Source organism: Barbatula barbatula (assembly GCF_947034865.1).
Source record: "Barbatula barbatula genome assembly, chromosome: 14".
NCBI lineage: Eukaryota > Metazoa > Chordata > Actinopteri > Cypriniformes > Nemacheilidae > Barbatula > Barbatula barbatula.
Window position 1 is genome coordinate 21076667 of NC_136777.1, and position 12435 is coordinate 21089101.

The 12435-nt window shown below is 48.3% G+C and overlaps 1 protein-coding gene across 1 annotated transcript in view; it reads left to right on the top strand.

Annotated features, from left to right (window-relative positions):
• Positions 1–12435, top strand: part of epas1b (endothelial PAS domain protein 1b) — a 55751-nt gene that overhangs the window by 29809 nt on the left and 13507 nt on the right. Inside the window, exons 5-6 of the mRNA XM_079473357.1 lie at positions 11021–11133; positions 11218–11420. Of these exons, the coding sequence (XP_079329483.1) occupies positions 11021–11133; positions 11218–11420 (316 nt within the window). The remainder of the gene's footprint in view (positions 1–11020; positions 11134–11217; positions 11421–12435) is intronic.

The window sequence follows — 12435 nt, forward strand, 5'->3', positions numbered from 1 at the left end:
CATGAGTTCTCCCCTATTTGGTGAGACCATGTTGGTGTCTCCACTGTATTCCCCCCTAGGGTGGGAAGTGGTCTCCGTAGCGCACGTCCTCATTGAAGGAACAGCGCTTACCCAGTAGCCCTACGACTGGATGGCCCTCGCTAATGGGGCCGTCTGAGTTGGCAGAGGGCAGGGGCTACTCATCTTTGCCAAAAGCTCTGGGAGCCCCTGCCTGCCCACTGGAAGGTTACAAATTTCGCGATAGCGCTCACGTGTGGCTCGCCCAGGCCGGTCAACGTCGCTTCGCTAGAGATTGTGACGCGGCTAGTGCCGTGGCGTTTTCCATAGGAACCCCATCTGTCGGCTTCGACACAACGTCGAGAGACCGACAGAAAGGGAACGTCTCGGTTACGTATGTAACCTCTGTTCCCTGATGGAGGGAACAAGACGTTGTGTCCTTCTTGCCACGACAATAGCCGTCCGCTGCAGCAGTCACGAGATGCTCTCAGGCTCCTCAGCACAAAAGGTGAATGAATGGACACGCCGGCTCCCCTTTTATACCCGGATATCCGGGGGCGGAGCCCGGCATGCAAATTTCATTCGCCAATTTCATTGGCCTTTTCAAAATAGTCAGAGATGATTGGTTCTCAAGGGCGAACCCCATCTGTCGGCTTCGACACAACGTCTTGTTCCCTCCATCAGGGAACAGAGGTTACATACGTAACCGAGACGTTTTTAGATATGCTGCGTTTATCATGTTAACTTTCACTTATAAGAGCAATTTGCTGGATTTAAAGTCGTACCGCGTTTGTGCATTCACTCAGAAAATAGCGTGCTCAGTTCTTTAAACAAATAACGTGTTTGTCTTATATACTCTCACTTATCGAAAACCATGTGTTTTTAAAGATTTTGCTTCTTTTCGGTTTTGTTGTTACTGGAAGCACCGGCTCACACAGCCCTGCGCTTTCTGCTGGAAAGGGGGTGGAGACCAGTAGCTCATTTGCATTTAAAGAGACACCAAAACAGCCTGTTCCCTTTCTGTCGGTCTCTCGACGTTGTGTCGAACCGACAGATGGGGTTCGCCCCTGCGAACCTATCATCTTCTGACTATTTTGAAAAGGCCAATGAAATTGCCGAATGAAATTTGCATGCCGGGCTCCGCCCCCGGATATCCGGGTATAAAAGGGGAGCCGGCGTGCTCATTCATTCACCTTTTGTTCTTCGGAGCCTTCGCATCTGATGACATTCTTCGAATTGCCGAATTATACGACGCAATGCAGCGGAGATTCCCCTGGGCGTCCTGGCAGTTCCAGAGGTGTTTTTCTAAAAGAGCAATTTCCTCAGCGTGGCATTGCCCGTTGATCTCTTGGGTGCAGTGCACTCATCGAGGACGGGGACGGACACGGTGGTTGCCGCAGGTGTTCGGGGGTCCGACCACTATGGCAGCCTCGTGGATTCGTCCTGCCCGCACTGCGGGCGGATGGCTATTCAGACGTTGCGTCACGGTGGCTATGTTCTGTCAAGATCCAGCCACCACCTCGTTTGCTTCCCGTTCTGTGACCACAGCGGCTACGGCCCTGCCGTCAGCAGCGGCGAGCAGCGAGGGTGATGTGGGGACGTGAGCGTTAATCCGTCAGCCGGCCGGCTCGCTGACCTCTCGCGCCCCGTCTCGCTTGTTTAGCAGTTCCCCAAGGATGGTCCTAAGCCATCTTATTCCTCAGCCACGCGCTCGGACACGAGCCGTGGAGATGAGGTGTCTCTTGCAACATCGGAGCGCGACCTGCTGGCATCAGACTCTGGCAATTCCCTGAAGCTCCCTCCCTCGGGAGGTCGAGCACAGGTGAGAGCAGACGTCAAGATGTCAGCCATGCTCGCTCGGACCGCCGTGAGTGTCGGATTGCGGTGCACCGCAGCCCTGGCGCTCGCGGCTGGGTACTTCGCACATTGGGTCCGGGCGCGACTCCAAGCCGTGCCCGGCTCAAGTGCCAAGTTTTACCGAGCTGCATAAGGAGTTCAGTAAGACCTGGAGCGCCCCCTTCGGCGCGCTTCCGTCTAGCTGACTCTATCGCCCTCTCTTCCCTCGAGGCGGGGAGGCAGCTAGGGACTATGTCAATGCACCCTGGGTGGAGCATGCAGTCGCGGGTATCCGCAGACGGCGGCCACCTGGGGAGCTTGACCTAGACTCACCTTCCAGGGCATGTAAGGTCTCGACATCTCTGGTGTTGAGGCTGGCAGTGCCGTGGGCCAAGCTGCCACCACTCTTACGCCATGGCCATCCTGCAGGCCAGGGCGCTAAAGAGACCCCCACGGGGTAAGACCGACCCAAGTAGTGCCGCCACCGACTGACCCTCCGGGGACCACGGTGGCAGCGCAGGCTGGGTCTCGCACGTGGTCTGCCCCCCAGCAGCCCCGGCCTTCTCCAGCGTCGACTACGGTTCTGGTGCCCCGCAGGTGGCCCCCCGGAGGAAGACGTCGAGAGAAGGACCACCTAGAGAGATTGAACCATCGGGCCCGACCCAGCCTTGGTCGCTGGGTGGTCGGACTGCCGTGTCCCAACACCTTCTGGGCCCCTCCGGGGGCCTAGTGCCCGCCTTCTTACAAGGAGAGGTCTCTCTCTGGGTCCCACTTGCAGCCGCTCTCACCCTCTGAAAGATGGTGTTCGGCAACTCAACGTTGCGTCGTGGCGGCACGCAATGGCCAGTATAAAGCAGCCCTCAGCACTTTCGCTTCGAGGGTGCGTCGAGCTGTGCCACCGCCTGGCAGGTGATTTAGGGGGACCAGAACTGCTAGTCATTGAACCAACCCCCGCGGGTTGATGAAGCAGATCGTAGCCCCCCCTGTGAGGTCCCTGGGTGCCTGGTTAGCATTTCAAACCATCACGGTGGCTGGGAGTGTGGTCCGCCTCGGCATTCGATCCAGTTCGCCAGACCTCCGCCAGGACTTCGAGCATCCTCTTACCTCAGCAGAGGCAGGGATGTTCCCGTGCTCCAGGCCGGGGCTGCCACCCCTCTGGCGAAGGCGATCGAACCGTCCCCTCGGCCGAGATGTCCAGTGGCTTCTACAGCTGCACTTCATCATCCCCAAAACCAGGGGTCGCTGCATACCTTGAGCAGCACCTTGCAAGGTTGCCGTTCAGGCGCAGAAGTGCGTCCTGGTGTCTGTCAGACGCCAGGAGTGGTTCATGACAACTGACCGCATACTCTCATGTACAGTTCCCTCGGCACTGTCGAGGGGCTGGCATGTCAGTAACGGGTCAGCCGGGAAAAAGAGCAGCTCTCCCTGGCGCAGAGCTCCCCTTTTCCTGGTAGAGAACTCAACACTGTCTCCATGACGGCGTGCTCGCTCTCGAAGAACGCACAGTCAGTGCTGAGCTGCTTGAACTTTCAGGCAGCAGCCAGCGGTCCCCTGAAATCAGTTTCAGAGGCTCCTGGGCATGGTGTCCTCGGGGGTGGCCTGTCCCCCTCGGGTTGACGCACATGGGACCGCGACAGCACTGACTACAGAGATGAGTTCCCTGGAGAGCGTGGCGCACTGGCAGTAGGCGTATCGTCATTACGCCTGCTGCCGTCGCATCCTTACCCCGGGCAGGTCTTGAGGCCGGTCGTGGTAACGACAGACGCCTCCCTACGGGGTGCGGGTGCGGTGTGCAACGGGCGCGCAGTGTCGGGTCGCTGGACGGGCCCCCGCCTGCGTTGGCATATCACTGCCCTCAAGTTGCTAGCTGTCCTGCTTGCACTGATGAGGCTCCGGCCTCTCGTGCAGAGCCAGCATACTGGCCCGGACAGCACGACCGGCGTAGCGTACTAAACCTCAAAGTGGCATTCGCTCGCTGCAGTCATCGCAACTCGCCCAAACGCCTCCTTCCTTGCACGTTGTGGCATTCGAGCCGGCCCTTTGGGTCTGGCTCCTGGATGGGACGAGGAGTTCCTGGATGATCTACCCCCCACAGTGGTGGAGACTATCACTCAGGCAAGGGCCATGCCCACAAGGCTGGATACCTTTAAAGTGGCGCCCCTTCTCGTCCTGGTGCTCTTCTCGAGGAGAAGACCCGCGGAATTGCTCGCTCAGGAATGTGCTGTCCTATTGCAGGAGAGGCTGGGGAGTATTCTCCCCTTCCACATTGGAGTGTGGGTACCCGCTGTCGCGGTTATCACGTACCAGTTGCTGGTGAGCCTCTGGGGCGGCATGACCTGATTATTAGGTTCCTCTAAGGCGCGAGGGGCTAAGGCCTCGTCCGCGCCCCGTACCCTCTTGGGGCCTTAAGGTGGACCTTTCGGTCCCCTTTTTTCGGGCCCTGCGGAGAGCCCCCTTCCTCGTTCTGCGAGAGGGGTTGGCTCTCCTGCTGAGGCTCGAGTCCATCCAGAGGGTGAGGCACCTGCAAGCATTCCGTGTCCACCGATTGCCAAAATTCAGGCCCGGTGACTCTCACGTGATCCTGAGACCCCGGCCGACTTACGTGCCCAAAGTTCCGCCGCCCCCCTTTGGGAACTAGGTGGTGAACTTGCAAGCGCTCCCACACCGGGAGAAAGACCCAACCTGTACGTGGGGTGTCCCGTAAGCGCATTGCGCCTCTACTCGAACCACACGGAGGGCAACAAGGCCCTGAGCAGCTCTTGTCTGTTATGGTGGTCAGCAACGGGAGTGCTGTCTCCGAGGAGAGTTGTCGCGCTGGATCGCACACGCCGTCACTACGGCGTGCCGATCCTAGCCCGTGCCCATTTGAGTGACGGTACACTCCGCTCGGGGTGTGGCCTCCTCGTGGGCATCGGCTCAGTGCGCCTCTCTGGCAGACATCTGTAGAGTTGCGGGTTGGGCTACGCTATACCTCGCAGAGGCTTGCAACCTCCGTGGGGAACCGGCAGCTCGAGTCTTGCCAACAGGTGAGACCAGCGGTCGTAGGGCGTACGCCTGCGCATAGCGCCATTCCCCTTCTTAGGTGGATCAGTGCGCTATGGGCTGCCTCCCTTCTTTCCCCAAGGGTGAAGAATAGGCAGTCCATCCATCAATAAGCACTCAGGGCGGCGGGCTTGGCGGAGCATCCCTGCCGCCTATGGCCGGGTATCAAGCTGAGTTATTACATATAGCTCTAACCGGACCTAGTGCCCCACACGTAGTAACCCCCCACTAGGGTTGTTCCGTCTGAGATGTCGTCATGAGGTGGTTCCCCGCGTGGCAACCCATGACCTCCCCCAGGTGGACATCCACCTTGCGGCATTCCGCACATACCTCCCATGAGTTCTCCCCTATTTGGTGAGACCATGTTGGTGTCTCCACTGTATTCCCCCCTATGGTGGGAAGTGGTCTCCGTAGCGCACGTCCACATTGAGGGAACAGCATTTACCCAGTATTCCTACGGTACCGGACGGCTTCTCGTTTAGAGAACAAGGCCTCCGTCTGTGGTGGCCGAGGGCAGGGGCTACTCATCTTTGCCAAAAGCTCTGGGAGCCCCTGCCTGCCCACTGGAAGGTTACAAATTTTGCGATAGCGCTCACGCGTCTGGCTCGCCCAGGCCGGTCAACGTCTCTTTGCTAGAGATTGTGACGCGGCTTAGTGCTGTGGCATTTTCAATAGGAACCCCATCTGTCGGTTCGACACAACGTCGAGAGACCGACAGAAAGGGAACGTCTCGGTTACGTATGTAACCTCTGTTCCCTGATGGAGGGAACGAGACGTTGTGTCCCTCATGCCACAACACTAGCCGTCCGCTGCAGCTATCGTGATATGCTCTCAGGCTCCTCAGCACAAAAGGTGAATGAATGAGCAAGCCGGCTCCCCTTTTATACCCAGATATCCGGGGGCGGAGCCCGGCATGCAAATTTCATTCGCCAATTTCATTGGCCTTTTCAAAATAGTCAGAAGATGATAGGTTCTCAGGGGCGAACCCCATCTGTCGGTTCGACACAACGTCTCGTTCCCTCCATCAGGGAACAGAGGTTACATACGTAACCGAGACGTTCTTCCTCAAAGGGTAAAATGGACAGGTAGGGCACATAATAATAAAAGATCTGTGGTGTATTTTGCATTCTGTTGACTCCTAAGATTTATATAACATTTTGTAAAAGGGCTGATAAGGGGCCTTTAATAAACACATATACACATACATGCAAATATTTAAGAAAAGCATGTATATTTAATTTAAATGAGTTGTGAATATAAATAAAAACATGTAAATATTTTCTAAAATATGTATACATGTATGTTTATATAAATACAAAATTAAAATGCACAGTACCCAGACATATATTATGTAAACAAACTATTATTCTGGATGGGATAAATCATTTGTAATTTTATTTGCTATTTGACACTATCAAATCAAAACGTTACTGTTTAACATTTAAGAATAATAGTAAAGTTCACTGTTTCACACCATCCAAATTAATTGAAGTAAAAACTCTGTAAGTGTGAAAGCACATATTACAGATCTGAGAGCAGCACAAGGGTTCAGATCTTCAAACTGAGCCCATGAGATCACACATTCCTCTAAATACGCATTTCACAAAAGTGCTTTTAGCATGGAAGGAAGAGGACCTGGTGGGAGTTGAAAACTTGCACAGTTGCCTCTCAAGAAACGTGCTTATCGCTTCATGAAAACATACTTTCCGAAATAACAAAAACAACTTTGTAAAGGCCAAATGCAAAGCAAACACACAGATTCATAAGAGAAGATTAGTTATGTGGAGAAAAAACAATCATGCCTTTTAAATCTATACGACCTACAAGCCCTCGCTCTTTCATTCTCGCTACGCTTTATTTGACCTCCTTTCCTTAATTTCTCCTTGGCCCTCTTGCGTGCCTCCTGTAACTCATTGCTCGCATTGTTTTACTGAGGTCAAGTTGCAGTGTTGCTATTTCAGGTGTTTGCCTCCTTCACTATGATAGAATGTTGCGGCCGGCAGCATGTCGCCTAATTTTGTTTTTGCTCTGTTGATGGAGTTGTTGCGAGGGCGGTGTTGTCATTTGGTCGTGTATCCAAATGCAGGCCCTCGCGTGCTGCTATTCCATCACCCGCTATGAGCATGTGATGAACAGTGGCACCATGCTGCCGTTTGTGACTGTTCTATCAATGACATAAAGCAGATGTTCTCAAACTGGTTGGCCCCAAGATGGATCCAGGGGTTTTATGAAATGTAGAAATTTGCCATAGATTTTGTGCAATCAAACATCAGAAAAATAAGACCACCGACCAAAATAATTGATGTTCCAACATTGTTTAACTTGAATTTTTTTTTTTGTTTAATAAAAATTTTAGCTTTAGATTTAATTTCAAGATTATAAGTCTTTATTTGGGGGGCCGCAACGTGATGCACTCTACACAAAGGGGGGCTTACAATGAAAAAGTTTGAGATCCGCCTTCCAGTTAACATGGTGGCGTGAGCAGTTGTATAATCAGTAGTTATATAATCAGTAGTTGTATAATCAATTCTAAACTCGCATTCTGAATTATAATGAGCAGGGGTAGCAAAAAAGTTTTTGTTTTAATACAAATTTTTACTTTAAGATTGTAAGTCTTTATTTGGGGGGCCGCAAAGTGATAAAGTGACAATGAAAAATGAAAAAGTTTGAGAACCAACTTCAGGTTAACATGGCGGCAGAGCAGTTATAATGAGTAGGGAAGCAAAAATGAAAGATGATTGACCACGCAGGTGCTTCGTCTGAAAGGACGGCGACAGGAAAGAGGGAGCAGTTGAACTAACCGAAGGTGAGCAGGCTAATGATCGGACTTGAAACTATAGGCAGACAAATTAGCGACTTAAGAAAAGAAATGAAGACTGAATTGAGATTGTGTACAGAAGAATTCAAGGATAATTCGCCCATTTCAAGCAAGAAATACATTAAAAACTTTCACTGAATCAACAAAATGCAAAAACAACGAGGCAGAATTACAGAAAACGTCACCTGAACAGCTGGAGACATGGTCTATCAGAACGAATGCTGCACTACTGACAACACTCCGAAAGAACTGAGAAATACAAGAGAAGTTGACCTACAATCAATCAAGGTTACTCAGGAACAACATTTTAATTTATGGAATTCCGTAGGGAGCGGAGGATGGCAGCTCAGTCACACAGTTCGTGGATGCACTTCTCAAGAAAGAACTGTGACTCGATATCTATCTTCTAATTCAGTGTGCACACAGAGCCTTGCTCCCAAGACCGAAACCAAACTCGTCTCCAAGATCTATCATTGTTAATTTCCTACAATTTTTATGTTAGAGAGACGGCCCTGAAACTAGCCCGGCAATTTTATTGGGTTAATCTGGTTCTTGTCCTGTTAGATCTTTTGTTATGTTTCTAGTTCTCAGTTTGCAATGTGGATTACGAGATTCTTTGTTTTGATCTTTATTTTGTTATCATTTAATAAACTACTTCAAATCTGCAAATGGATCTGCAACCCTTGCTTCGATTACCCTGTTAAACCCTCCTCATTACAGAACGACTGACCCATCATGGACCCAGTAGCTATCCTCATCAACCTGCGCCAGGGTAAGCGTTGTTTCGAGGACCACATCAGAACTTATTTAAACGTTGCGTTTCTGTCAGAGTTTCCGGACCGTGCCCTGATAGACTTTTTCTGTGAGGGAATTAATCAACCTTTACATTTACATTTAGTAATTTAGCAGACGCTTTGATCCAAAGCGACTTACAAAGAGTTCAGGTAGCAATAAGCGATATGCCATACTGTAGCAATAAACAATAGGTGTTAATACAAAGTTACTAGTTTCAACAAAAGCTAGACCAATCCCTGTTGAGAGAAAGAGAGAGGGTTATTGTACATGAATAAGTATTCACAGAAGAGATGGGTTTTAAGTAGTTTTTTGAAGGTTGTGAGAGATGTGGTTGACTGTACCAAGTTATGAAGAATGTTCCACCAGGAAGGAGTTGTGAAGTAGAATGAGCGGGAAAGAGATTTTCTGCCCTCATGAAAAGGCAATACAAGACACTGCTCGCTTGCTGAACGCAGGGTTCTTGACGGTGTGTAGGAGGGTGTGAAAGTATGCCGGTGCAGATCCAGTGATAGTCCTGTAGGCAAGCATTAGCGACTTGAATCTGATCTGGGTTTGATAGCCTTTAAAGGAAGACCAGATAGGAGAGCATTGCAGTAGTCCAACTTTGAGATTACCAGGGCCTGGACAAGGAGTTGTGCCGCATGCTCCGTGAAATAGGGTCTAACCTTTCTAATGTTGAATAAGGCATATCGGCATGATCGCATTGTCTTTGCAATGTGATCATTGAAGGACCGCTGTTCATCAAATATGACTGGCTGTTTTGGAAGGAGTGATTGTGGTATTGCCAAGTTGGATGGTGAGATCGTGTTGCACCGTGGGGTGTGTCGGAAACACAAGTAGTTCTGTCTTGGCCGGGTATAGCTGGAGGTGATGCTCTTTCATCCAAGCTGAGATGTCCTCTAGGCAGGCTGTTATGCGAGCTGCTAAAGTGGTATTGTCTGGGTGAAACGAGATGTAGATCTGGGTGTCGTCAGCATAACAGTAATATGAGAAGCCGTGTGCCCATATGATGGATCCCAAGGATGTCGTGTAGATGGAAATAAAGCAGTGATCCAAGCACCAATCCCTGAGGGTGGACAGCAAGCCCCTCCATGACACCCTGAAGGATCTGAACCAGCGGAGAGGAGAGCCTGAGATTCCTAGAGATGACAGGGTGTGCTAGCAGTATCTGGTGATTGACAGTGTCAAACGTTGCAGATGGGTCTGGAAGGACCGAGGATTTAGAGCCTTGGCTAGCCGCTGTGCTTCTGTGACCGATAGCAGTGCAGTCTCCGTGGAGTGCTTTGTTTTGAAGCCAGACTGCTTGTCATCCAGTAGCTTGTTCTGGGATAGGTAGGAAGACACCTGGTTGAAAACTGCCCTTTCAAGTGTTTTTGCAATAAATGGGAGGAGAGAGACAGGTCTAATCAAACCCAAGAGTCTGCTTTTGAGTCTAGTCAAGTCTGAGAGTCTGTTCCTTAGTCTGGTAAAGTCCAAGAGTCTGCTTCTGAGTCTAATCAAACCCAAGAGTCTTCGCCACCTGCTGGAAAGTCTACTTCATCTGCTCTGCCTCTGCTGTGGTCGCTGCCCTCTGTTCTGCCTCTGCCACTTTTGCCGCCGGCTTCAGCCCAGTCAGCTCTGTCTCTGGTCCTACTCTGATTGCCCCCCACTATGCTGCTGACTCCACCCCTTTGCCACCGCCCCAGTTTCATCAGCTCCGCCTCTGCCTCTGCTCCACTGCCCAGGTCCTCTCTGCTCCGCCTCCACTCAACCACCCACCTGGACTGTTGTATTTTGTTTTTTAGAGCATCAGGAATCCGCTCTTTTAGGGGGGGTTCAGTTATGATTTGTTTATGGTTTTACTGTGTGTACTTTTAGTTTGTTTTCCTGAGTTCCTGTTTGCCTTTGTCAGTTTGTATCTTTTTTTAGTTTCTTTAAGTTTTGGTTCAGTGTTTTTTATTGTCATGTGTTCCTTGTTTGCCCGCTTGTTATCACATGTAGACATATCCCTACTGTTTATTTTGTCCTTTGTCAGTCGTTGTATTGTTTAATCTGGTTCTTGTCCAACTTTCCCTGAACACTTCATTGGTCAAATAAACAATTCCATCTATACTTGCTGACAGGTATTTTAAAACTTGGTCCCCATTGACTTTCATTCTATGGAATATGCAGCTAGGAAATTTTCCAAAGAAAATGTAAAGTAGTGTTGCTTTTAAACAACATTGAGGGAATGATAACAGAATTTTCTTTTTTGGTCAAACTATTCCATTCCAACTAACATTCCTTGCTTGTGCGAGAACATGAGGCTAAGATGAAAGACAAACAGTGCGATAAGAACAACATGTACAGATTATTAAAACTATTTTGTTCAAGCTTTTAAAACTTTTATTTTTAAATTAATGATTGAAAGACATTAAAAGTGCTGTAAAACCATGTTTTGAAATTTGATTAATAGAAAAGGATATCTGTTCAGTTTAAGGGGAAGGCTAGGAATTTTTTTCTGAGATTTCCTGATCACTTCTTACCTAAGACCCTGTGTGTGTTAATCTTCAGGCATGGGGAAGAAAGGCAAAGAGCTAAGCACAGAGAGGGATTTCTTCATGAGAATGAAATGCACAGTCACGAATCGCGGTCGCACCGTCAACCTAAAGTCAGCCAGCTGGAAGGTGAATAACTTCTCTTTCATTAGGAGCACTGATCTGGAATCAGACTATATTTGTAACTCATGAAGGTACTGGCTGTTCTTTCAGGTGCTGCACTGCACAGGGCATCTGAAGGTGTGTAACGGCTGCCCTACGCGTGTGCTGTGTGGTTTTAAGGAGCCGCCGCTCACCTGTGTGGTCATGATGTGCGAGCCCATCCCACATCCCTCAAACATCGACATGCCGCTCGACAGCAGAACGTTTCTGAGTCGCCACAGCATGGACATGAAGTTTACTTACTGTGATGACAGGTACCACACACACCATCACAGTTAGAATTCTTTAGATGTAATAATATCACATGAGATGTTTGTAATATCACATGACACACTTTGCACTCATTCATGAACCCACATCATCTGATGAGTACTGCAGACGTTTGATATTAAACACTTTTTATGAATATTGTACAAAGTAAGCCAATTTAGAAAGTAAAAGTCAATTTAGATGAAGGATTATGAAAGGTTTTAAAACTTTAGGATTCAATGTCAAGAGGTCAGACTAATTATTATGTACTGTATATAAGATTTCTACAACATATAAATACAAATAAAAATACTCATTTTGGATTTAAAGTACGATTTATAGCTAGAAAAAAGTAAGCAAATTATGACTGTGAAATTATGAAAATCAAAATGTCACTGATTTTCATATGTGAGATTTCTGTATCTACATGCACAGAAATACACAAGATGCTTTTTGGAAAATAGACTGAATAATTTTAAATTCTAACTGTAATTTTGTTGATATGTTGGTCTCAGTTTCCACAAATCACAATATATTAATTTTATGAAGTTACACTTAAACAAACACACAAACTCACTGAAAGCCATAAAATAAACTTCACAACATCCGACAAAGATCTTACTGTTCCCTGCACACACACACACAGTTCAGAGTGTTGACTGTCAAGGTTTCTATAGATTGACATAGATAGATTGATGAAATCATACAGTAAACAGAACATAAGAGTACATCACTAAACCTGTTTCCCTGCTGAGTGATCCTTTGACATGTTGTTTTAACATCATTCTCAGAAACGTGATGATGTATTTAATACTGCAAAAAACACAATCTGTGCTAAGTGATTAAAATAATGGGATGATATGTATATTACCAACAATTGATATGAAAATACAAGTTAAACTAAATTATATTGAAATTAAATTATATTGAAATAATTTAATTCAAAAACATTTTTAGAAAACAATTAACAATTTCTGAACAGGTACTGACTAATCATCTTAACATAAAAAATATATAAAA